Source organism: Oreochromis niloticus, linkage group LG7 (assembly GCF_001858045.2).
Source record: "Oreochromis niloticus isolate F11D_XX linkage group LG7, O_niloticus_UMD_NMBU, whole genome shotgun sequence".
Lineage (NCBI taxonomy): Eukaryota > Metazoa > Chordata > Actinopteri > Cichliformes > Cichlidae > Oreochromis > Oreochromis niloticus.
This window is the reverse complement of record NC_031972.2, coordinates 50,036,836-50,064,083: the sequence shown is the minus strand read 5'-3', so window position 1 is coordinate 50,064,083 and position 27,248 is coordinate 50,036,836. Positions and strand designations below refer to the sequence as shown.

At 40.5% G+C, this 27,248-nt stretch overlaps 2 protein-coding genes and 1 long non-coding RNA gene across 4 annotated transcripts; 1 reads left to right on the top strand and 2 right to left on the bottom strand.

The window, feature by feature from the left end:
* Window positions 1-17,450, bottom strand: LOC100695735 (disintegrin and metalloproteinase domain-containing protein 10). 2 transcript variants are annotated; one of them, XM_025908676.1, is made up of 16 exons: window positions 17,265-17,450; window positions 15,063-15,213; window positions 13,002-13,120; window positions 12,681-12,839; window positions 12,038-12,138; window positions 10,762-10,905; window positions 9,605-9,697; window positions 9,336-9,519; window positions 8,715-8,878; window positions 8,424-8,607; window positions 6,790-6,940; window positions 6,501-6,684; window positions 6,285-6,393; window positions 5,936-6,156; window positions 5,703-5,829; window positions 1-3,007 (listed from the first exon to the last, which is right to left on the bottom strand). In XM_025908676.1, exons 1-16 carry the CDS (start codon window positions 17,329-17,331, stop codon window positions 2,808-2,810), a joined length of 2,358 nt encoding a protein of 785 aa, XP_025764461.1. In that variant the 5' UTR covers window positions 17,332-17,450; the 3' UTR covers window positions 1-2,807. The 2 variants fall into 2 exon arrangements, with proteins under 2 accessions (XP_025764461.1, XP_019217247.1); XM_019361702.2 differs by having other exon boundaries at window positions 10,762-10,902; window positions 17,265-17,446.
* Window positions 16,390-21,500, top strand: LOC112847315 (uncharacterized). The gene is made up of 2 exons (XR_003220794.1): window positions 16,390-17,314; window positions 17,440-21,500. It is a non-coding gene; the product is annotated as an uncharacterized LOC112847315 (long non-coding RNA).
* Window positions 21,129-27,096, bottom strand: fan1 (FANCD2 and FANCI associated nuclease 1). The gene is made up of 13 exons (XM_005450857.4): window positions 25,331-27,096; window positions 25,107-25,247; window positions 24,637-24,838; window positions 24,326-24,559; window positions 24,099-24,230; window positions 23,910-24,018; window positions 23,695-23,814; window positions 23,413-23,577; window positions 23,133-23,286; window positions 22,894-22,997; window positions 22,626-22,820; window positions 21,967-22,095; window positions 21,129-21,859 (listed from the first exon to the last, which is right to left on the bottom strand). The coding sequence occupies exons 1-13, from the start codon at window positions 26,826-26,828 to the stop codon at window positions 21,722-21,724; spliced, it is 3,321 nt and encodes a 1,106-aa protein (XP_005450914.1). The 5' UTR covers window positions 26,829-27,096; the 3' UTR covers window positions 21,129-21,721.
* Window positions 27,097-27,248: the final 152 nt, after the last annotated feature.

The following is a 27,248-nucleotide window of genomic DNA, read 5'->3' as shown; positions in this document are numbered from 1 at the left end:
TTTTATTTTGAATGAGTCTTTTAATTAATGCATTTCAAGTACTCCAAAAAATTACATCTCTTTGCACAATACAATTTGAATTTTTTTTTTGTTGTTTTTTTTTAGTAAAAATGTTCAAAGTGAACAAAAATTTCCGATACTGTATAAAACACAGTGAACATTAAAATCAGACAGTAGTATTACTTTTTAATCTTGTGTTCTTTCGGCCTACGTCACCTACAACATTTTCAACTCAATTTGGACATTTTTCAGTGCACGTTTATCTAAAAACTTTACCAAGACTACGAAATTAAAAAGAAAGGAAATTTACAGGCATCTTCTCTTCTACCCAAACCATGCCACAGGATAACAAAGACAAAAATGAGAATGTAACATTGACTCCATCACACTGAATTGTTTTTAAGCATTGATGACGGTGGAGAAAAGTATCGTAAGTAAACTCCAGTTCAACTAGCACATATAAGAACATAAAATAACTTAGAAGAGAGGAAAGTTTGTCACATATGAACATCTTTAAAACAACTTACTCTGGAATTAGGATACAAAAAAAATTAAACCGATGTATCAAAAATGTAATTCTCATTTTTCAAATGAAATGCAAATTTTATTCGATTTTTTTTCCCCAAGTACTGTACAAGTTTACAGGTTCAATTCTCCGGGCCTTGACAGGTGAGACGTGGCTCAGGAGATCAGATTTAAAAAGAGCTCAATTTTTGTACAGAGAAAAAGAAAACAAAAAAACACCCCTCCGACCCGCTCGATTCATCTGCCACGTGAACGGAAAACCGCGAGGTGTCATTATGTTTGTCGCGTCCCCTCCAGAGCACATGTGTGGCTGTAATGACCAGATAGATATTAGTTATGATTAGTACCGCATGCATTTGAAGTATAGCCATAATGCCACGATAAAAATGAAGTCAGAGCACAGAAAGTCCTTCCACAGCATTTAATGCAACAACAAAAAAAAACCCAAACAAAACAAACAAAAAAAACCCTGCAACGTGTTGTTGCTGGAGCATCCCGTCGGGCGAAATGTCTGCGTAGTAAATGAAATGACAGGATTTTAGCATATTATGTCATGATTACATTATCAAATCCTTCCAGTGAGTGTTGTGATTGACCAAGATGCCCCTTTGGTGCAGCGAAGAGAGGAAGAAAACACCTGAGGTCGAATCGTACAGCCTTCATTTCATTCTCTTTAAAGTGGAAACCTCGCAGGTGCTTCCTGGATTTTAGAAAACCTGTGCACTGCTCCGTAAAGTTCTATGGCACGCTCATGTAAACTCTGAGGCCTGCACTCATGAGCTCTTAAGGGGAATTCAGTCCTTGAGATGAGAGACTGGACCAGAAGCTTGTTTCCTGTGGAAGCAGTGACCCCGCTGAGGGACGTGTTGGTGAATAAATGTGACAACACTGCTGCGTTACACCGCTCGCTCCCGTGGTCCAAAGTAAATCGTGTCGAGTGACATACAAACATTACAAACCTTGGTCAATTAATAGTCACATTTAATAAATGTGTCTGCATGCCCACATTAAAAACTTCTTAGTTTCGCTATCTGAAGAATAATAGAATGATTCCATCTTTTTTTTTTTTTCCAAGTCATTTTTAAAATTTATTTCCACACTCATGTAAACTAACTCTGTACCATGATACACTCTCACTTCTACACTACGCCACAGCAGCCTTCACTCTTCACCTTGACTTCATATCTGAACAGGCAGGATCAACATCAGCTTCAGTTAGTGGTTATTCATTCTTCATTATTATCAAAAACAAACAAACAAACAAACAAACAAACAGACAGTAAACAGTTGCACCAAACTAGGCGATTTCTCCTTCTGTTTCTGACCTCGTCCAGTTTTTCGTACAACAGGGGTAAAACATGATGTTAGCGAGACAATTTATAAAAAAAAAAACATGGTGAAATAAAGGGACCTTGAACACAGAAGGCCTAAAACGTGGGATATGGCGACCTTGTTGTTCAAAGAAAAGCAAATCAAAACCTAGCGAGTTCATGAAAGTGAGAGAGATCCACCTGATTGGACCGCGGAGAGAACTCGATAGCGTCAAATCCTCAACGGCAGCGTCCAAGGAACTCACCACAACCGTCATTCTTTCATTTATGTGTTAAGAATCCTGAGAGCACTAACCGAAAAATTAAAGAAAACAAAAAAAAAAGTGAAGAATTACACATTTACAGTAGAAGAAATAGTTTGTTTTCACTTATGATACACTAAATATTTACAATCACATGCAGAAGACCGTCTGCACGAGAGACCGGAGCCTGTGTCTTTTGCCGTTTGACATGTGTGAAATCACAAAAGTGCCGCAAATCCCCACTGAGTGTCTCTCATTCCTGGCTAAGATGGCAAAAACAAAAGAACGAAAACAAAAAGAAAAAGAGTTCACAAGCAGCTACGCGCCTGTGACTCAAGAAGATGTTGCAAACGAAGAAAAAAGAAAAACAAAACAAACCACAGAATGAACTAAAGCTAAAAACGATTCCTTAACTCCTTGGCACTCCTTAAAGAAAAAAAAGAAAAAAGATGGGGAAAAAAAAATTGCTAGATCGCACTGCAGTGGAAATGGCTGATGGTCAAGTCCCTCCACAAAGAGCCAATCGAGTTGCTGAACAGCGTTTTCTCTTTTTCGCGTGTCTTGTTTTGTCTGTAGTTGGAGGATATGATGATGACTAACAACCATGTCAGGCGTTTCTTTGGATGGAGTGACGCTTTTGTTTCCCTCTGTAGGCACAAGGAGGAGCCAAGGCATTGGGGGGGAGCAGGGGGGAGCTGGGTGCAGGGTCTCAGCGTCTCATCTGGCCCATCTGATAGTTCTCTCTGGGCTGACGGTGGTGCCTCTGGGGCTGCGCCTGGCGCTGAGGCTGCCTCTGTGCCTGCCGCTGGCCGCCGTGGCCCCCGTGTCCGCTGTGGCCGTGCGGGTGCTGGGACTGGTGCTGCACCTGAGAGCTAGCATGCTGCTGCGCTCGTCGTCTTTTCAAAGTCCCTGTCAGAGGAAAGAGAATTAATTTAGGCTCGGGAAAGACACGAGCGTGGTCCTAGATTTGTTTCGTTCAGCTGGAGCGCTTGATCCTAAGCTGGTGGTCTCGCAGTGTGATGGAGGATTACCGTTTCTGTTTGACGACATGTTTACCTCACATTTGTCATCTCTCATGTAGGGAAACTCAAAAAATCACAAAGTATCAGCAGCTGTTCTTTCACAGCAGACAGGGTCCTCAAAGAGTGACTCCTGCTTGTGAACAAGCCTACCTTGCATCACATTCATCTTACAGGGTGATGTCATTTATGAGCCTGCAGTGCTGAAGGAATTTATTAAAATCAGACCCCAATGTGAGGTTTATGCCATTGCTGTGCTAAATTAGCAGCATTAGTAATTACCTAATTAGTTTTTTCATGTTTCTGTAATGTTTAATCCACCAGTACTGAATGTTAACCGTGACCAATTTCTGACTTCATAGAAAAGTCCAAGTTCAGATATAAAAACGTTCAGTGAATTCAGTCATTTTTATTTTGAACGAGATTTCAGATTCAGATCAACTTTACTATTCCCCAAAAAGGGTAATTTGTTTGTAGCTTACCCACAAAACCACTAATCACCAACACTGTTGCAATTCAAGGAAGAAATCAACAACAATGAGGTCAAAAAATAGATGTATAACAATGTCTTTTGCCTTCTTTATCACCTGATTTTCCCAGAGTGAGCAGCTGTCGGTGTACATGATAAAAAGAAGGAGTGACAGAACACAGCCCTGAGGTCAACGGGAGCTTGACACAATCCTACTGGATATTTGTCCATTAACGAGGACCCGTTGGACTCTTTCAGTGAGAAAGTTGAAAAACAGCATCAGGAGCTAATCTAAAAGTTTAAAATGAGAGGCCAGTCTCATTAAAAGCAGAGGAGAAATCAGCAAACAGAAGTCTTGCATGAGGTGCTTACAGACTGTGTTTAACATAAAGTTCGACAGATTTTTTTTAAATGTTGTTGCTTTTTTTTATATATAACAGGTGGTCTAATAAAAGTGTTAAACAATGTTTATTAGAGCCTGACCAAAAACACTATAAAAGGGGCACAAAAATGCCAAAAACCAACATAAACTTCCTATATATGGGTAAGATACAAGCAATAAGTGTTTGATGTGTGCATTTTTCCTCTGTAGGCTTCAACCGCTGAACTGGCACCTGGTCATCAAAGGTTTGAAAACCCTTGCTCTTAACAATCAAGTAAAGACACTGTCCAAAGCTGCTCTTTCTCACATGTAGGACACAGCAGGAGATATGGAGGCAGAACACCCACACACACCGTCTCTGTTAGCTCACACCGACAGACTTACGTTAGATTTATTTTATTTACTGTCAGCGGTTAGCTGTGCTGTCCAAGACTTCAAGAAACCACCTGCCACTAACTGTAGCTGCAGCAGATAGAAGCTAATAGTAAACAAGCTAAAGGGACCGATCTGTGGTGCTTTGATCTGGAAAAATAAACGGTTGCACGTAGGCTGGAAGATCAGCACTCAAGTGGAGCAGAGCAAAACCCCATTCTGACTGCAGACGTCAACAACTTTAGGAAAGTTGGGCTGCTATTGTTATCAACGTGTAGCATGTGTGTACAACATGCCAAAAAACAGCAACTTTTAAAAATACTCTTAATTAACAAAGAAAATGTCATTAAACTGCTCTTAAATACATGCAAACCATTTGTACTGATGATACATCACCTTACCCATTACACCCTGCTTAATTTGAATGTGCCTTTTAGAATATTCAACTACACTTTTTTCTTCTCTCACATTTAAACAAGTAGATCGGTTGCCATGAACACCCTTAGGCGCAACAGCACAGGATGCAGTGATAAAACCAAACTCATGTAGAGAAGCTATAAGAATAAGTCAATCATAACCCTGCTCTCATTCACAGGTATTTGCGTATGACTGCAGGGTTAACAAGGCACACAGTACAGCGGTTCGATTTAACGTGATGTTTTTTAGCCTGAGTGAACATTCAAAACTCAATATGAGTTTAATTTGAATCAAGTTTAGGAGCTCAGATTCAGTGCTGACTGGTAAAATCTGTAAGTGTTCTCAGGAAACTGTTTTCACAACACTGACCATATTAACCGTTACTAGGCCTGTAATTGATAACATGAACTGCATGATTAATTTTACTTTACAGCCTGATAATAAATAGTTTTTTAAAAATATATGTGTATTTTTATTAATTTGTGTCCCTGTAGTGTAGTGCTTTACACATTCTCTTAGCAAGCAAAAGCTCCCCAGTTTGATCGCGGGAGGAGACATGAATCCCATTGGGGTGGTGTCAGCGAGGGCATCCGGCATAAGAATCTGCCAAATCAAACATGCGGAGCTACCCGCTGTGACAACCAATTGTGAAAAAGGCAGGATCTAAAAGTAGCTTTCATATTTACTGTAATTAGAGTGTCCTTGTAAAAGGGAGCTTTCTCTCAGTGGTTTGACCTGTCTGAATAAAAATGACATTTAACCCTCCCCCCCCAAAAAAACCCTGAATGTCACAGTCAATTTTAAAGGAGGTTTGAAAGCAAACTGCTGACATGTGACTTAAAACATCTGGGTGGTCAGGTAAATTATCTGAAAATTTTTCATGAAAATAAATAAAAGCTGAACGCTCTTATTAGATGAGGTCTCTTTTTAGTGTTCTGGACTCACCTGGAAGTGGTTTGGGAGGTGGAAGTTTGGGGTTGCTGCTGGGAGTATGCACACTACAGATCTTAATGAAACCAGCCATCAGCAAGATGAGGGCGATACCCATCAACAGCACGGCCCACCAGTAAGCCTGGGATGAAAATGAAGCGCAAATCAAGCTCAATCAAATACCAAAAAAAAAAAAAAGACCCCCCACATACTAACTAATCATTCACAATCAAGATGTCGACACATACCACGATCCACTCGGCGATGTTCTCATACAGCTCGGGGTTAAAGATGGCCTTCTTTAGTCTGGCAAGTGGCCCATCTGCGTCCACCAGTCGGCACTTCATGAACACATCGCAGTAGCCCTTAAAGTCGTTGCAAGGCGAGCCAGCTGGCAACGTGGTGACCTTTTTATTGAAGAAACGAGCCAGGCGCTCTGATCCTGTGCTGCTGCATGTGCTGGGATTCGCTGTGCAGAGAGACAAATCCAGTTAAAAAAAACAGACAGCAAGAAAAAAAAAAGACAAAACTCACCCGTATATTTAAAAAACGAAAGAGCCTGGTTATAAAAGGTGTGAAAAAGGGTAAATGACTCACTTTTCTCCATGCAGCACACGTGGCAAAGCTCGGTCTCATCCTTGCCATCTTGGCTGGCACAGGTACACGCCTCGAGCCCGTACTTCTCACAGATGGAGCCGGAGCAGCCCTGCGGAGGAGGAGCACGAGGACAGGCGAGATCAGACACTCGCTAGTATGAGTACAGTGTTGCTATGACAACCAGTTCTTCAAGGTGTGATTTCTTCAGCCACTCACCCCGTTGAGGCAGACTTGAGTCTCTCCGTGGCAGGCGGTGAAGTTGGCCTTGGGCTCCGACGTGGGGCACTGGGCGCTGTCGCCCTTACACACGCCATGGTGAGCGCACTCTGACTCCTCTCGGCACTTGTCACCACGAGCCTTGTAAATGCATTCGCTTGTACAACAAGGACCCTGGCTGGGACTGTTGGGGGAAGAGAAAAGCGTCGCGTTAAGACTCAAAACATGAGAACATCCACTTTAAGAAATATTAAAATGGTCAAACTGAAAAATGAAAATCGTCATCTACCTGCAGACTGTATGGTCCTTTAATGTGCACTTCTTGTTGTCAGGCTGGTTGGCGTCATGGCAGCACTTGTCCTTGCACTGATCGCTGTAGCCACAATCGCACTGCTCGCCAGGCTCCACCATACCATTACCACAGATGGGCTGGCCAGACTCTGTTTTGAAAAAAAGAATAAAGTGTTGAGCCTTTTGCGGAGCAAGCTCAAAGTTTAAATCAGACATTTATTAAATAATATCAGGGGTTTTTATGAATTACAGACTTTTTGGTGCTCTGTAGAAGAAAACCCCCTACTCCTAGTCAGAGGTGACAATGAAAAATTGTCCCCCAGTTTTTTTCTCCATTTACACATCATTGAGATTTTCGATTGTTTAAAGGCCTTTACACACCAGACGCATAATAATCATATGAACATTTTGTGCATTAAAAATATTTTTGGACATGCCCATTCCTAATGCATCCTTACACAGGTTTGTGCAATTTGCTGGACGAATTTGCTGCATTTATTTTTCCGGATCAGACCACTGCATTCGGAAACAAGTGTACCGCTACTGAGTATACAATGATAAGAAAACAGTAAAATAATAGTATTTTATCTGAGACACACAACTAGATGCTGCTCGGGGCAATCGATCAGATGTGGTCCCAACTCTGCCAACAAGAGTTCAAACTGCCCCACTGACGGTATGTAGGAAACGGTCGTGATGCAGCTTCAACTCGTGGGTCAAACCATGAAATTCTCCCTGCTGCTGTCTTCTCCTGAGAACTGGATGAACTCAGATTCTCCCTTTTCACATTTACAAACATCAGGACCAACTCGTCATTGCTTGATCATCACTTGATGTCGACTCCATGTTTTTCCCCCCATAGTGTATTTTTTGAGGAGACATATTTTTTTGCAAAATTTTAACAAAATACAAGTTTGCTTCTTAAAAATTCGAAATTTCATGGGGTCTTTTTTTTTCTACAAAGTGCTTTTTGTGTAAAGGCCTGAACCATTAGAAAAATGCACAAAAATTTCCTTCACTGTGTACACAAATCATGCTGACGGTAGTGGACCGTCATCCCCCAAAGGCTCATTCTGAGCACGCTTGCACACCAAACCCTTGAATGCTGTTCTGGAGGGAATGAGTTGCTAAAAAAAAAAAATTAGAAAAATAGAAACGGACCCTTCAAAGAGCCAAAAGCATAAACCCAAAAATCGTCAGTTTGTGGGTGGGTGTATAAAGCATTTTTCAGTCATATCAGTGCAGCCAAGATGCACGTCACTTTAAACAGCTTGTGCAAAACAGGAAGATTTTTTAGACCCGCCAATCACATGGTGAATTAATCGAGTGACTTCTGAAGCATCAGTTTGCTGTTCTACTGACTCAAAAGTGTGAAACTGGCAAGAAAAAAAAAAAGCAAAAGAAATAAAGATGACAAGGTATACTTCCACAGTCTGCCAAATACTGTACAAAAATACCATGGACTAATGCCAAGCTGGCTTTTCAAAGCTGATACTAGCCAATAACTTCTCAGGATGCCTGAATTCTTTCACTAATTAAGACTTCGGGGTAAAAATATTCCACACCATGAGAAGAACCCTGATCACAAGTTAAGATCGAGGCCCTAGATCCAACAGAAACAGTAAAACGTACCGACGAAGCAGTTGTTCCTCTTTTTTTCCAGCACCTGGCTGATGTTGCGAATGCTGCAGAGGGAGAACTTATTGTTGTTGAGCTTGTCTCCAGATGTAGCCCTTGCATACATGATATAATTGCCCTTCTCCTTCTTGTCTTGGCTTTTGGATTCCCCTGGTGTGCACTCAGATCCAGAGTCATGCTGGCAGTGAGGAAGAAAAAGAAAATCAAAGATTAAAAGCAAGAAAAAGGGACAAAGAGTACAGGCATCATAAATTCCTTCTCACCGTGCATAAATGCGGCACTCACCGGGGAGCCAAAGTTGTGTCCTACTTCATGTGCAAAAGTGATATGGGAGACTTTCGGAGGTACGTGGGAGGCATAGTTCTGTACAGTGATTATACCAGTGTTGAGAGACTTCTTTTTTCCATCCGAGTACAGCTTGCTTTTTTCACAGATGCCTCCAGAGCTCCCTGAGAAGGAAAGGCACAATTTGCAACAAACAAAATATGGAAAAACTTAGCTCAATGAAGAGAGTGAATGTGATTAATTTAACACCAGCTATTCAAATAAGTGACAGGAGGCCTTATTTAAAAACACACTTCATCATCATGTTTACAGTACATGCTGAAGACAAATTTTGTTTGTCATTACTGAGAGAAGATGCCCATTTTACTGCAGCAAATTTGCATTTTAACTGCAGTGCTTTCAATTAAAAAGTCAAATTAACTCCAGCGTAGAGTAAAAACAGACTGCAACAAATATCTGGCGACAGTTTTAAAGAAAAATATGTTCCTGTTTGATGAGCTTCAGTCTACACTTGCGAGGACAAATTCCTGCTAAGGAATGTGAAAAAAATGATGTTTTTGTACCTTTCTGTAAAAACAAGACACAGTCTGCTTGCTTATCACAAGAATAAGATTTTCGTACCTGAGGGCGCTCCCACCCAGGCCAAACCCAGCACCCCATCATCAAAATCTCTGTCAGTGAAAACATAAGCCAAGCAGTAGTCGTCGTGGTTCTGCTCCGAGTTCAGCTCCAAAAACTTCTCCACACCAATGTTGGCAAAGCGGAATGGGTTGGACTTGTCCCTCTCGTCACTGGTGGTGTTTATCTGTGAAGACAGGAGACAGCTGGTTCACAGGAAAGACCGTGAACAGACCTAAAACGCGAAAGCGGACGATCTGCGAAAGACTCACCCGGATCCTTTTCACCATGAAACTGATGTTACGAATGCCCATGAAGTCTGTGCCTTGATAAATGGCATCAATGGCCTTCACATGACTGGAGATCTGAAGAAAGTACGAGGTATTCATACTTTTAATAGCTGACATTTCACTCAAGTACGCCGTACATGATGCTACAAGTACTAACAAGAGCTACTTGTATGTAGCTCTATTGCTAACAACAACAGTTAACAGAAACAGTAGGCTAATATCATACATTATTCAACTGGCTATGTGGTTTTTGCATTTAAAAAAACCAAAAAAACAAAATTCAGTGTTTATGCCAGGCGTGGCATTGACCTAGGACATTACCCATCCGGTGCCTGTCGAACGGCACTATACGACAACATTGACATCAAACTGATGTCACATACGGCGCCGCTAGCAGCCATTTCTGCATCACTTTATTTTGTAACCTGACGCATTGTTCCACTGCCACCGGGTTGAAGAGACAAGTTTACGATCGTGTAGGCTTATAGCACCGTTTTAATGACACATCAACACAGAATCTCTGAGAGTCACAGATCGCTCAGAGGGAGATGGTGCAAGAATAAACTTTCTGAAAATAAACAAACCTAAAAGAACAAACAGATGCTAAATAATTAAATCAATAGATAGACAATTTCTATGCTTCCACTTTTGACTTCTTTTATATCAGCACCGATGTGAAGGTATTGTCTGACACCTGCGACACCTATCGTTCAGGAGAATACCGCAAGCATAAAAGATGATGTAATCAGGGTTATACTGGGGGCTTTAAGGTGGTGGAAAAAAGTGAAGTGGCAACGTGTACACTATAAAGTGAGTAGATCGAATAATAAGCTACTACTGGCAGTAATATCTTCCTATTGCTGCTAGCCTCCTGTATACTAACTTAGCTTAGTATACAGATTAGGAAAAATGGAAAACAGCCTCACTCTCATTAATTAAGTGCAGTAGTTAATGGGTAGTGCTTGAGTGGTGCTAATGTCTTAGTATAACTCTCCCCAGAAAATGATAATAGATTTGCCAAAATATGACAATTCCTACACCGTAATGCAACTCCATAGAAATTGTACTTTGTGAACATTTTCTAGGCTTTAGAAAGTATTAAGAGTAGCATATATACCAAGTCACTTCCTGTGCGTTACCTGCGCTATGACAGCTTCTCTACTCTTGTAATACTTGTAGAAGAGGTGGTCGGTCTGAATAAAAAGCTGACATGTGTTTTTCTCAGCCTGGGCCATCCTCTTCTTCCTCAGCAGCTGGGTGTCCAGCTCAGTGTGGACTTCCTGCTGTGAGTGGGACGGAAGAGGCAGAGCAGGAAATACACAGTTAAATAAAACATATTTCAAGGATTTTTCCACCAAACAGTAAAAAGAGTAAATAAATAATGTCCGGTATTTTTAGGCTGTGGTTCTTCAGCTGCAGTATGTTCATGAAGCTCTATTCTGCGGAGGAATATGTGCTTTCTATGTCACATACAGAGTGGGGGGGGAAAGGCTGACCAGTGATGGACATCTATCTCATGTGGAGTTTTAACGTGTTCAGTACTTTTCGGTCACAGAGTTTTGCAGTGACATGTCACACCAAGTGAGTCAGAAGTAACATATAAATCAAGTTAATACCTTTGTTAATGTGGTTTAAATTGAACACAGACATATTTTATGACTGCCTACTATCTTCGATTGGATTAGAGCTAAGAGGCACAGCTTGAGATAAGGCGTTACATTTTATTGTCAGGTACCAAATTGAACATCATGTCATCCTGTTTCAGTTTATGACTTGAATGTGATAATAATACACGTGAGGCTTAGATGCTGCTTTCCTTATTTCTGAATCCAAAAGGATCTAAATCTGAATCAGTTTGTGACACATTCTTGCAAACGCGACACTAAACTTGATCTGTGAAGATATGATGAAATGTCTAACCGTGCCCATCTTGCAGTGATAAAGAATCCTTCCCAAAAATTTCCTGGATTGAGATCTGAACTGACTCCAAGAATGAGTCATTTTTGCAATGTGGGCCAAGCCTGAGCTCTGGAAAATTTTTCATGCAGTTAAATCTTTAACTTTTTGAGTAATCCTGCTAACACTCCTCTGCAACGGTAACAAATGAACAGGTGAACTTTTATACAGATGATCGTCTGGCCAAACTAAACTGTGTCGTAATACAATTTATGGAAATCTGTTCTGATCTGTTGAGAAATAATATATGACATATTAATAATAAAGTGACAAATCTTAACTGTGACTATACTGGTTTAACACTTACATGGTTATAACTTAAAACACAGAACCAGGCACAGAGACTTTAAAAAGACATCTCTAGGTATCTTTGACCCTGACTAAGTAGTACCATAAAATATCCTCAAAGCTCTTCACTAAACCCTGTCAGGGTTTATTGTGGTGTGTGGTGAAGTTAACCTTAGGGGGCTGCTCCACGGCAGAGGCTTGGTATTTCTTCATCCTTTCAAACACAGAGCTATCGGCACAGCCTCCCTCTGGGCCATACTTGTGCGGGTAGTCTGTATGAGAGAGACAGACACAACACTGTTAGGATTATGGGAGACAATGTTAGCTACTTAACCCCGTGAGTCACTCTATTTCAGGCGCTATTCATGATCAGCTAATGGAAGTACTTACACGTCACTTGAGCCTAGCTTTGCTGTGTGAGTTACTTTCCTGTCGCTCTCATTAGTGATTCCTCTCACAATTATGTTTAATTTGCCCCTCAGCCACACGCTATGTGTACACAGATGATGTGAAATTATGATTTGCAAGTGTAGTGAAGTGTACTTGGTGCTCACTATTAGTATCAACATTGCAAAGCCTGCTGAAATGAGCCAGTACCCAAGAGCAAGATTGTGTTACTCAGCTAATGAACACCCCAGGTGTCTGTGCTCCCCAGGGGGGCCTATCACACCAGTCTGCCTCCATCGGCTCGGCAGCACTAACCTTGCACTTTCCAGTCACACATTTACACACGCATATATCTAAACACACACTCGATGATCACGGGATAATAGCCTTTCAAAGTATTTGCGTGGCTAAAGGTGCAGGGACTCACGTATGTCATCTTCATGGTAGATGACAGAGTGGAAGGGCACGTCCTTGTCCTCAAGGTATCTCTCCGCAGGCTCCACGTAGTAAGTGCCATGGTAGCTCTGAATAAAACCCTCAAATTTACCATCCACAATGGAGCCATGAGTCAATGTGCCTTTCTCGCCTGGGAGTCCAAATTGTACAATTATAAGCATCAGAAGATTGACACAGAAGCGGGTGGATTTGCATTTGAGAAAAACAAAGCCAACAGTTATTTGAAAGATCCCGTAGAGCAGCAGTACTGTAGTGAGACATTTAAACAACTGTGAAAAATTTATAGTCTTACCAAAGATTTCTCCAGTGTAGATGTGAGAGGTATCATATGGAATCTCTTCACCTGAAATATCTATCTTCAAATCTGGGGAAAACAAGGTGGTATCTCTCTTCATTCGTAAATTAAAGTGCCTGAAATCAAAGAGATAAAAAAGAAGGCCTTTAGATTCAGGAGAGGAGCTGCAGTTGGCCATAAGTAGTGGAAGTAAGCAACATTCACCCAGCCTTCTCTAAAAATGAACCTGCAAATTAAAAGGGGGGTGGGGTCGAAGCAAGAGCGTTCGCAGGGAAAAACAAAACAAAAAAACCCTCCATATACGCCATTTTCTGCTGCTGATGGAAAATTGCAGCATTTAAATTTGTAAGAGTCCAGACAGAAAATTTGAAATTAGGGCATCTTGCAACAATGCTGTTTTTTTTGTAGTTCAAACATATGGAGAGGAAAAAAAAACATGTTACAGTAAACCTCGGGTTTCATGGAACACCTACACAGTGCTCTTATTGTACGCTCGCATTGTGTGAAAGTTGCTGTTCTCTAGGTCCGTGCACAGACGAAACACAAAGCCTTTGTAAAATTTAGATCTGAAGCTTAATATAATAACAAACAATACGTCCTGCAACGTGCACAATGCCTAGTGAATCACTGTTTCTTTGTAGGAATCTCAGGGGAAAACTCTGCGGCATATTAACATGTTTATTGGCTTTTTCAGATACATACAGAACTCTGCAAAGGTTTTAGACTCTCTAGATGTTATCCATTGCTCAATCCTATTAAGGAGGCACGTGATAGGTCCAAAATCTTTATTCTGTAGGATGGCAGTGAGCCCCAAAAAAACCCAACAAGAGTCAAAGTCCGTTCTTTGGCGACAAGAACAAGGAGTCTTGCAACAGATGGTAAATCTCCCACACTGTGATCATAACACCAACGTGGACTCAGTCTGGGATTCCATGAGAAAATAACAGAGAGCCATAATTTACAGAAAAATAGGGCAATTCTGAAAGATGTGTGAAGGAAACTACTGCTCCAGCACTTTGAACTAAAAACCTAAGAACTGGTGGCGTTTTAGAGGCAAACCTTATAGTGCATATGAATCTAAAAGCATCCTCACTTTACTTTTAGTGGCTGTTTAGTGTAAAGCACAAGACATTGTGTTCAAATCTCAAAAAGGAAAGGCAGGTGGTGTGCTGCAAGTGAAAGAGAAGAATCAGGAGTTCTCTCTCTAGCTTTGTCATAAACTCAAAAGGAAAAGAAGCTGATGAGTTTTTTTTTTAAAGGAAGAGACATCTTCCTTCCGAGTTTGCCTTGCTCTTATGATACGCTTCCCTATTAAGCAGCATCTGAGTTTAGAAACAGCAGGCCCTGTTACAGGAAGGGCAACAAACTGCCTTTGCCAAGATCCCAGCCAGATGGTCGTGACTTTGTCATGGATGCTTTTTCACAACACCACCTCCTCAAAATATTAGCTAAAGAACCATGACAAGGACAGTATCAATCCATATACTATATTTGGAGGGGTTTCTACTCAGGCAGCATGAAACACCCAATACATCACAGAACTAACGAACACAGACAAATACATGCACAGTTTCACTTTAACTGCAGGGAATAAGAACACCTGGACAACAGCAATTATTTTGAGCTCAGGTTTGTGTCTTTAAATAGCCCATTTCTATCCCACCAACATAGTTAGTTTAAGCAATTAAACAAACATTAGAGTAGTTGCTGGTTAATTCAACCAATCAAGGAATACTAAAGCTCCAGGGCAGAGCAGAAAACCTACACAGAAACTAAGTCTGGATCATTAATCCATCCTGAACACTGACCTAACATGATGCACCTGCGTATTTTTTTGATTTTGTAAAACAACTTTTAATAAAATTGCAAATCCCCCAACACAGAAGACCTCCAACTTTAATCATAAACAGCACAAGTACACGGAACTGTGTTTGCAAATGAATAAACAGACAAATGAATAAAGATACATGAAGAGAAAGGGGGAAAAAAGAAAAAGAGATGCAGACAGACTTTACCTTTGGATAGTATCTAGAAAAAAAAAAAAAAAAGTGCACGAACCTTCCATGGGCATGAAAATCTAAATGCAAGTACTTGTCTTCATGAGAGAGTGCCCTCTTGGCCCTCTGATGCTTGCTGTGCACAAGCTCTGTGTCATAGGACAGGCCTTCATAGTGGCGGATGTACTTGTTCAGGGGGTTTCTATAGTGTCCTGTGTGAAAAGAACAAAGGAACATCTGTTAAAGAAAGATATGTGTACATGGTTTCCCCCCCCCCAAATATATATACATACAGCGGCAATCCAAAAAAGAAAAAACACGTTCCCTACTCATTAGAAACTGGGATGCGATTCTAGTTGGTAACAGTAACTATTCCTAACAGAAAGACTCAAAAGAATATGTACAAAAGCTACATTTGTAAACAACCGATGCACTGCTCATGTTAGGGTGGTTTAGATCCTCATAAGGCGGATAATCTGGACGATATTTGACAGGCAGGATTACAATAAAGGAAACAGACAGCAAATCAGTGAGGTCTGGGTTTTAACATTTAACTAAAATCTATTTAAGCCAAATGAATGGCAGCCTTAGACTAACCCTCAACGACAGCCCACAGCATCACCACTTAATTATTTCGCCACCAGAAGAGTGGGTGGTGGGCTTGAAAGAAAGCGATTCTTAACCGTCTCCACCCATTTTGCCCACTGTTTCACACTCAAACAAAATTGTTTTTTTCTAGACTGATTTTGGTAATGGCATCTATTCCCCCCATGAATGTTGGCGTGTTTTCCACATACATATACACCACTTTCCTCAGTGTAAGGTCAGATCGCTGCTCCATATATAAAAAAAAAAGAAAAAGAAAGAAGCTTTTTTAGTAAATAGAGTCCATGTAATTAGGCCTCTCTGGCAGGTAATTATGCCTGACTAGTGAGCCATAAATTACAGGATTCTGTGCAACATTATAACAAAGATGGATAAGTAGACCAGGCTTCAGCTACTTCCCTCTTCATGTGCGGTATGAAATATTTAGGTGGTAACATTAAATTTTTCATTGAGGTGACTATGAGAAGTGAAGGCCATGACTATATCTCTGAAATAAATTAATTTCTTTATGTTTCTTACAAAACATAAAGAAAATGTGAGGAGCCAAGATTAATACACTTCAAAAACACTAATCAAAGAGAAACATTAAATATAGGAAAATATGAGACAAGTTGGACTTAATTTATCTTAAAAGTTGGGAACGCTGCTGTGTTACAGTAGCCAAAAACAACATCGGTCAATAAAAAAATAAAAATATTGAATCAGAATGTAAAAATGAGAAAAAAAGAGCTCAATCAAGCTGAAATCAATGTATGTGAATGAATAGCTTGAGTACACTGTAATAAATAAAAAGAAGTATTGTGGTATTAGGCACGAAGGGTTTCCTGTAGTTTAGACTGGATTAGATTAATAAAAGAAGCAATGCAGGCAAAACCACTGTGTAATTGTATATGAGTCCTAAATCTAACTGAGAACATTAGGATTTAAAAGCACAGCATCGGCATATAGCAGATAGAGGTAGGATGGCAGAAGTGCATTACACGTCAATACTGCATTTTACACAGAGCAATTTGGCACCCACACTTCACCCACACACACACACACACACACACAAAACCTATTTTTATTAAAATACTGACTGCAGGCTGATTTGACTTAAAATAGAAAAATACCAAGAGAAAACACCACTGACAGGGAGCAAAACTGCAGACAAAATTATGCCAGCAAAATGTGCAAACTTGTGTCTTTTACACTGAACACAGTCACGGGTTATTTTCGGGACTAAACTGCTGTTGCTTTTTTAAAATAATGACAGAACAATTAGCGGCTAAAGTGGCAGCTAGCTCAGAGCTAACGCTGCTTTATCACAGTCGGCATCTCCATCTTCTCATAACAATGGCTGTCGGCGCCGCTCGCACGGTAACAACAAAACCCTCACCCAAAAGCTGGCGATAAAAAACGGTGACAACACATGGACGTAACTCCCCAACGTCCGTTTATTTCAATCGACTGCGCGAATCCGAGCCCGCTTTTAAGCTATGTGTGATTTGTCGCCTTGAAGTAATACGGCAAAAAGGGTGCAGTCCTCTTCATAACAAGCAGGCCCTGCTGATCCCTTCTGTAGCTAGCAGGCTATCGGGATTTCTGCTCCTCTCCGCTCGCTGCTTCATGGATTCAACACAACTCGATTTTCTCCGACAGAAACCGCCTCACTCACCTTGGGTGTAGTTTAGCACGTACACGAAGAGGAAAACTTTAAGGAGAAGGGTATGTGACAAATCCATTGTTAGAGCATTGATGCCGTTTTCACTTTATTGTCCTACTTAGATAGGCGCAGACGCCCTGTGTGTTTATTGCAGCTTCCTCACATCGCCTCCTCTCCCTCTCTCCAGCGCCGTGACGTCAGACGCAGGATAGCCTGGCATCCCTTCCCCCAGAAGCGTCCATGATCCAGCAGGCCTGCATACATTACAGCACTCAGTGTGCCTCGGATCTACAGTCGTGGCCAAACGTTTTGAGAATTACATAAATATTGGAAAAGTTGCTGCTTAAGTTTGTATAATAGTAATTTGCATATACCCCAGAATGTTATGAAGAGTGATCAGGTGAATTGCATAGTCCTTCTTTGCCATGAAAATGAACTTAATCCCAAAAAAACCTTTCCACTGCATTCCATTGCTGTCATTAAAGGACCTGCTGAGATCATTTCAGTAATCGTCTTGTTAACTCAGGTGAGAATGTTGACGAGCACAAGGCTGGAGATCATTATGTCAGGCTGATTGGGTTAGAATGGCAGACCTGACATGTTAAAAGGAGGGTGATGCTTGAAATCATTGTTAACCATGGTGACCTGCAAAGAAACGCGTGCAGCCATCATTGCGTTGCATAAAAATGGCTTCACAGGCAAGGATATTGTGGCTACTAAGATTGCACCTAAATCAACAATTTATAGGATCATCAAGAACTTCAAGGAAAGAGGTTCAATTCTTGTTAAGAACGCTTCACGGCGTCCAAGAAAGTCCAGCAAGCGCCAGGATCATCTCCTAAAGAGGATTCAGCTGCGGGATCAGAGTGCCACCAGTGCAGAGCTTGCTCAGGAATGGCAGCAGGCAGGTGTGAGCGCATCTGCACGCATAGTGAGGGGAAGACTGTTGGAAGATGGCCTGGTGTCAAGAAGGGCAGCAAAGAAGTCACTTCTCTCCAAAAAAAACATCAGGGACAGATTGATCTTCTGCAGAAAGTATGGTGAATGGACTGCTGAGGACTGGGGCAAAGTCATATTCTCCGATGAAGCCTCTTTCCGATTGTTTGGGGCATCTGGAAAAAGGCTTGTCCGGAGAAGAAACGGTGCGCGCTACCATCAGTCCTGTGTCATGCCAACAGTGAAGCATCCTGAGACCATAGTTGCTTCTGATCCAAGGGAGTGGGCTCACACGACTGTAGTGTCATGCGTGTGTGTCATATATAAATATATGCACACATCAATAAACATGAAAATTCTAGAGTTTTTCTCAACATAACAACTTAACTGCTCAATTATTTCAGCTACAGGGCTTTTAGTACAATTGCACATGATTTTACATTAATATTACATAAACGATTCACTGTTGAAGCCACTTTATGCAAAACTGTGAAACACCCCCGAGTATCAACCGCCCACTGTGACTGATACTACTACTTGATTTTTGTTTTTAAATGTCCACCAAGCAGGTTGTGACTGGCTGGTCTGCCAGAGAGCATACTGGATACTTTGTGTCAAACCAGTGATGTATGCCTCTGATTTATGACAGAGGAAGTAATTAAAGGTAATGGCAATTTTTCTTAATATCATAAATTATGATATATTTAATAACTCATTAATAATCAATAATCACATTGTTTAACACATTTTCACACAAAACACAGAGTTTTTGTCAGAAAGTAAACGTTTTGGCTTAAAATGACAACAGCGCTCCAGTATGAATTATTATTCCATCATTTTAATATCTCAAACATCCTATTCATCATCCTATTCCATCGGCATATTTTCATGATCATATTTTTTTGGTCAGAATATTATTGATTATTATCGAGTTATGAAATATAAAAAGTATTACTGGTTTGACACATGGTATGTAATATCTATCTCTTCTGCTTCTTAGCTCAAAAAGTCGATTCTGTTCATCTGGGCGTAGAAACATTTTGTCACTTATCCAAGTGACTTCTTCAGTCTCAGCTGAGTGGTGTTTCCTTAGCATTATAAACAGCACTTTTGCACAATGACTGAAACTAGCACCACTGATGAACAATGGGCTGTGAGGTCAGTTTCTTGACCATTAAATTGGCAGATGTACAGATGAACAGAAGCAACTTTAGGGTTTTTCTTACCTGGACGATTGAGCATGTATCAAAACATTGATTTACACACTTTCTAAATATTGCATTTTTACTACTACGTTCTTACTAAATACGCTGCTGCTTGCGGTCTTTGTTCACAGGCTCGGAATATTTTAGTTGTTCCTTGTAGTCAAATAAAGAGTAGGGGGGACAAACCCTTTCAGTCTGTGGCATCAAGGCTTTTCAACAGTCTATCACTACAGCCACATTTAGCTGACTTTTAAAAAGAAGTTAAAAACTTTTTTTGTTTAAACTTTTTTAACTACCTGTTTTTTTGGCACTTAATATTCTTATTTCCTATACTATTTTCTGCTGTACAGTGCTTTATGACTGTGAAAAGGGCTTAATAAATAAACTTAACTTATTAATTTACGTACAAATTTCAAAGAGCTGAAACATGAAAATTAGATAACAAATTCACTGTTTATGCTACAAAATAGAGAAAAAACTTTTTTGGCCTCTAGTTTTGATCATTAACTGCTTATTTTTACTTGCACCAGGGAGGTTGTGTTTGGTTTGGTTTGTCTGGGTGTTAGCAACATTACTCAAAACCTGTTTGGACAGGTTGGAATAATTTCTTTTTTAATCATCAATAAACTGGACTTTTTCATTTATTTATTTTTTACATTTTGCATATCTTGACAAATATCAAATTGAAATAAAATAACATTAAAGTTAACATTTATCCAACTATTGTTCTTTTTTCTTTTGTTGTTGTAGCTTTGGCATACTTTATAAATTCTTATAAATTGCCAAAAAAACGTATGTTGCTTCATTCACAACACTCAGCATGTCCTAAGGTTTGGCTTATTAGACTTATTTGTTTGTTATGGATGAATTTACTCAATTTCTTAAAAATCAGAAGTGGGGGTTATCCCAAATTTGACTTAATCCAGATCTGGATAAAGAGATTTCTCATACATTCTGAATCACTGAGTGATGGAAATACTGGATATTTTGTCATATCTTCACAACTTTATATCAAACTGAAATATTAAAATCCAGATTCAGATTATTCTGGATTCACTGACTCTTCTCATACCTGATGTAGATTCATCTCTCAGCGGTGGTGTTTATTCTCAGAGTGTTCTTGTTCTGAGATGACTTTTACAGTTAAGTGACTGAGTCACATCATACCAGTAATACAATTATGTCATCTTAGCATCAGGGAACCAATTCAGACTGAACACTTAATAAGTTAATAGAGAAAGCAAACCACAGGTTGAGTGATAATTTAAAAAAGAAATAACGGGCCTTTGGGAGATGACTGTACACGGCATTAAGCATGACCACTTTTCTTGGTAGGGTACGGAGCCACTGTGGAGGAGTAGTTTATACAATGAAGGATATATATGGAGTGAAACTAAGCACAATCAAATTTTTGTAGGAAAACTAAACAAATGAGGAATTTAGGCAAGAATTTGATATTTTATTTAAAAGATATAAACTATGATTCATTTTTATTGTTAATAACTGATTTACGGCAATGTCAAAGTTTGAAATGAACATGCTGAGGCAGAGTCTTAGCTTATTAAACAGATGTGTGCATCTTATAGTTATTTCTGACCATTTGATAATCAAAAATGTTTAATATGCTTGCATAACAGAAAGTCTGTTTAAAGATTTTTTCTTTCTTCCTTTTTTTTATTTTTATTTTTATACAGCATTTGAAAAGGAAGCAGCTTTTTTTTGGGCTGGCTAAAAATTTCCTTCAGTCCTGCCCTAAAATACTCTGATTAAAAGTAGCCCCATGACTTCTTCCTTTGCACCCAGCTGATATCTTTGATTAACCAATGCTTAGTGGCAAAAAGCTTATTTATAGGCATAATATCACAGTGTTTAATTGCATTGAAAAACTCATAGAGCTGTCATGCAATTTATAAGCAGCCAAGAAAATGTGAGTCTTGGTTGCATGGCAACCCACGATCCTGTGATTATAGTGTTGCCCTAAAAAAGGAAACACCATTAAATTAGTGTAGTGGCTGGATCTATTTACTGTCATGCATCAGTTGCGATTTTTGATCCTAGAAGCTGTTAACGATGATCCTCATCACATAGTGCACGACTTCCTGTTGAAGACCAGATGATAATGCCATACAAAACAAAGCATATTAACCTCCTCCTACATAGAAAGGTGAAATTTTATAGATTTTGAAATCAAGATTTACACCATTCTCTACAGGTTGATCAAACAGGATTTTTTTTTTCCAGCGAGTCCGATTGCGGATGTTTTCTTTTTTTACCACAGTCTGATTAATTAGCAGCATAAGTCTTATCAGTCAATTTCTCTGTGTCCGTTTATTCCAGACGAGCTCCTCTGGCTCCAGTAGCAGTCACGTGACACACCTCCACATCGGCCCCAAGTTTCTGCAGCTCATCCAGCCAGATCTGTTGCTTGTGGGATAGTCGGTCATTGGGACCCTTGACCTCCACCAGCTACAATCACATGACATCACAAGAGTTTAAACTACCAAGCACCAAAAATCTCCTGATTACATAAAAAAAAAGAGAACAAAAAAGCCAGGATGGTCAGGTGATCTCACCTTGTAGCTGTTGTTTGAGCTGTTCCACACCACAAGATCGGGCAAACCTCCACGGCAGTGCCTGTAGTCTTTTGCCATTCGTGCTATTACTCCACCTAGAAAGGCTCCACCCAGGCATGCAACAAGAGACTGGGGAGAGAAAAAAGAAAAGAAAAGAAAATCAGCATCTAATTGCACATCAGTATCATGTTGAAATGTAGAAACTTACAATCCTCTTACCAAAAAAAAGGTATAACAAGAAACAATGAAAACAGTACAAAGAAAAAAAACCTTTAACCTGTGACAAAAAACACATGGTCTTCTTCAAATGGATGCCAGGAACGCAAACAAAAACATCTGGGACAAGGGCTTGTTTACTGCACTATCACCTTTTTTTGTTTCTTATTTCTCTATTATCAGTTCATACAGATTCATTAAAGGCTTTACAAGAAAGTTTGAAACCCCATTGTGCATGTATTACACCAGCACGGCTCCAAAGTAAAAGAGCCTGTGTGCTAATCTGGCAATGGAGGATGCTCCAAACTTGGTAATGAGGTGAGACAATTACTGGAGTGTGTTTAAGGAAAATGTGTCATCATTCGCCCCACTGCGCTGACACGTAATATGAGAAACACTGTACACTGACAGCATTGAACATGTACTTTTAAAACCTTAAGTACCTGCGCTTGTTGAAGGGATGAGAAACGTTCCCAGCTCACCAACGAACACACTTTTCCCTCCTGGGAATTCCAGACATCTTCCAACATATTTTGCAGAGTTTCCACAGACGCCTCACAAAGTAACTGGACACGAGACTCAATTGCATCCTTTCTGTTTTCATAAAAGCAGTCGGTGTAAAAGTCCAGCGGACACGTCTGTAAGGGAAAACAAACGTGAGCCCTAGAGTTTCATACATATTCAGATAAACAGGTATAGACCCTTCTTTACCTGGTATGGGTTTCGGAAGACATCTGGAATACTGTCCATGAAAATGATGTCCCACAGCAGGAGAGCAAACAGTGTTGAGAATGTTGAACCCTCTCCATGGATCCCTGATAATAATAATAATAATAATAATAATAATAATAATAATAATAATAATAATTAAACAAAACAAAAGAAAAAACAAAAAACCTACTGTTTCTGTTTCTATCTATACACTTTTACAGGAGAAAAAAGTGGTTTACCTTGGTCAAAACCTTGCTGTCTGTAATGCGCTAAGGACAGCTCCTCTACAGAGCATATTACAGTGGAATGAGCGCCCTCTTCATTTGCTGGTAAAAGAAATTTAGACTTCCCCATGCCTCCCTCATGAGGAAACAGCTGTCCTCGAATAGTCACCTGCAGTCAGATGTAACAACAAACAAACACAAACAGACACACACACAAAAGAATCTTTTAGGTGAGCTAAAAAACTAAGCTGTTCCATTTTGAAACCCACACACTGACACACTGTGAAAAACGTACATGCTTGACATCTTGCACTTGGACAGTGGGCAGGTCTCTCAGTTGCAGGCGGTACTTCTTGCAGCTGGCAGACTCTTTCATTCTAGCAGCTCTCTGATGGAGTGAGAGCTTATGTCCTGTACGCACCAAAGGGTCTGACAGCCCATCTCTAATAGCACAGATAGCCTGCCAGGTAAAGAACACGGTCCAACAATTGAAAGATTAACACAAGACATCTGACAAAAAATTAAATCAAGAGACTGTCTCAGTAGGAGGTGAATGAGAACAGAGAAGGGTGCGGACTTGCTCAGGACTTTTGAGGTGCTGGTGAAGGTTTAGTGCCAGTCTGTCCCACCATCGCCCGCGGCTGTCAGGACAGTAAACGGACTGCAATAGCAAAGACCGCAGCTCTTCAACTGCTTCCTGTGACATGAACAGAAGACCCATGAGATCTTCAACAATGACATGAACAAGCACTTAAATTTGTGTTAGGCGGTGAATGGACAGGTTCAAAAAACCTCATAGCGACGGAGCCTTTGCAAAATCTCGATCCCTCTGGATAAAATTCGAGTGTAAGCCCATCCTGCAGTGAAGCAGCGCAGAAACACAGGCAGCTTTTCCTGATGACTGCAAACAAATCATATTGTTATCAGTCATGAGTGACTGTTTTTGGAAAAACACTGAAGCAAATGTTTATGATTTCGCACCTGAGGTCAATGTTTTTCTTCAGCACTAGCCATTGACTTTTGGCTGCAGTGTAGAGCTCCATGGCCGTCTCCCACTGACCACCCTGCATAGCCAGGATCACCTCTTGCAGTGCTCGCATGGAAGCTTCATATCTGGTGTGATGCATGCCATTATTAGTACTTATCTGTGCCTATCCTGCTTGATAAAACATAAGAAAGTCATTATAGATGTTTTGGTAGAACCTTACCTGATAAGGTCCTCTCTATCCTGAAAAACCTTGGCAACACGCTGTACTGTATAGTCTGGGAAGGCCAGACGACCTGAGTTTACCAAAAGGATGGTATAAAGCTGGCTCTGTCCTCCAGCTGCCATCTCCTCTTCTTCCATGGTGTCCGTCAGAGAGAAGAGCAGGAGAACACGAGAGAAGACAGCCCGAGGACCCCGACAGAGACGGACACAGGAACCTGCAAGCTGCTTAGCCCTTTAAAGACAGGATAGGGGTGTGACCACCACTGCAATACTGGTACTAAAAAAACATGACGTAAATAATCATCTTACCGTTTAAGAATCACTGCTCCGACACTGTTTTGTGCAGTGGTCAGAGAGAAAAGAGACTTTTGCTTGCTAAGGCGGAGCAGCCCGTCCACTAGCTGCTGTTTTTGGGTCGCTGAATTGCCCAGGTGGAAAGTCTTAGCCAAAGCTTTGAGTTCAGGAGCTGGCAGGAGATCCAGAGCCTCACCCAAATCTTCAAGGTCATTCTCTTTGAGAGGTAAAAACACCAGAGGTGGACATTATTAAAGAAAATTTGGTGATGTTTATTCATTGATGTAATTTGATGTTTATTCCAAACATTTTACTGTATTTCCAAGCTTCAACCATTAACATGATGCCAACATAATAGCTAAATGTGATCAGTGCAGACATATTAATAACATAATTGGAAAAAGATGAATATTGAACGGTAACAAAATGACAGTAACAAAAGGAGACATTAACATTTTTACACTTTAATGCTAGAGAGCATTTACCTGTCTCCAGAAAACCACTTTGAACCAGTTCCTGTGCAATGGGTCCAAGATCACTGCATATCTCTTCATAATCCAGCTTATTTACTTGGAGCCACTTCAGTTTCCTCTGAAAAAGCCTCACATACAACTTCTGTCCCATGACTTCAAGAGAGAGAATACATGTGAACAATAAAGCCAGATTTTCACAGTTTTTAGAATAACTATTGAATAATATTTTAACATACCTGACAGATTTTCAAATGCACGTATAAAAGACAAATCATCTTGGTTGAACAACTCTCTGTCATCCTCATTCTCCAGCACAGCGTGCAGTACAGTTTTGAAGTTCCTGAGGTAGTAGGGAAGGTGCAGCGAAGCTGTAGTCGAGCTCTGCTCACTTGTGATGCTATCGGCACCAAACACTGGGAGTAAATCATCACTGACAACCGCAACCCTGTCCTCACACGTTTCCTCTGAATTCAAAGGTTGGTCACAAGCAGATGGTGCTACTACAGTTTCATGCTGATCCAGATCAGTTGTTCCAGCTTTACTTTCAGAGGAATTCTCCTCCAGCTTGGCTTTCTTTTTAAAGCTAGCTGCCTTACCAGTGGAAGATTTACTTTTTCGTTTTGCTGGTTTGGTGGGAGACGAGTGTGGCTTTGGAGTAACTTGTTTTTGAACAGTATCAGACTTAGATGCTTTGTTTTCAAGTTTATGTTGTTTTTTTGAATGTGATGGATCTTCCACTGTTGCTGCACAAGCGACACTGGTGGACCGGCGTGTCATACCTTCTTTTTCATCATCTAAACTCTGAATCAGAAGATTCTCCTTCTGTGAGCTATTCAGTGTCTCATCAAGTTCATCCACTGTCTCTTTCCTCTCAGATGCCTTATGAAATTTTCCAGATAATTTGGAAGAGAGACTTTCCAGGTCAATGGTCCTGACCACAGTCTTGCTGTTTATTTCCCGTGGTGCCTGTTGTGAGTTATTTGCTGGTTTGGAGGGAGAAGAGTGCGGCTTCAGAGTAACTTGTTTTTGGACAGTATCAGATTTAGATGCTTTGTTTTCAAAATTATGTTGTTTTTTTGAATGCGATGGATCTTTCACTGCTGCTGCACAGGCGACACCGATTGATCTGACTGGCAGGTCCTCTTTTTTGTCTTCTAAACTCTGAATCAGAAGATTTTCTTTCTGTGAGCTATTCAGTGTCTCATCAAGTTCATGCATTGTCTCTTTCCCTTCAGGTGCCTTATGAAATTTTCTAGATAATTTGGAAGAAAGACTTCCAAGGTCAATGGTCCTGACCACAGTCTTGCTGTTTATTTCCCGTGGTGCCTGTTGTAAGTTATTCTTTTTGAAATAAGGGCTTGTTTTGGTCTCTTTGCCTTCTTCGCCCTCTTCTTCCACTTTTCGATCCACCTCTGGAGACTTTGGGAGACTCCTTCTGGGTGACAGCTGAGTGCTTGAGATAACACTATTACTTGCTGAGCCGACAGTGCTGTCTCCTCTCTCAAAGTTCTGACATTGCAGATCAATATGCTCATTGATCTTGAATCTCGGTACCAGCTGGCCACACAGGGGACAGGCCAGCTTAGGTGGAGGCTTGCTAGAGAAGAACGACGTGATTGGACTTGCGGTGGCACCCCTGGCAGCAGTCCCAGCTTTAACAACATTGTCTTTCTTTTTGGTTCTGGACAATGATAAACGTCCCTTGAGTTTGCCTTTGTTAGCTCTCTCGGCCATGTTCCAGCAATTCAGGCGGCAGTGGTGGTGCTGCTCGGTGAAAACTATCTTCCCCCAAAGGTTTTCTTTGTCGCATACTCTGACAGCTTTCGGTGTAGAAATGACTCGTATGCTAGCTTACCTATGCCTCATTTAAAACGGTCACACATGTGCGACTTTTAGTGCTTTTCAAATCCAACAGAAAACTATAAAATACAGCCTGTCAGCGGTTCAAAACAATAGCTAACATACCGATAGCAGATATGGCACCCAATCCCGCTTCTTAGGCACAACCAGTAGAGCGCAGAACATCGAAATCGATCCCAGATACATCGATATTTTTCCTCAACAAACGCAAATAAATCCTAGGAAGCTGTAAGATATAATCATATTAAATATGGCTTTAAGTAAAGATAATCTAATAATATAAATCGCACCATG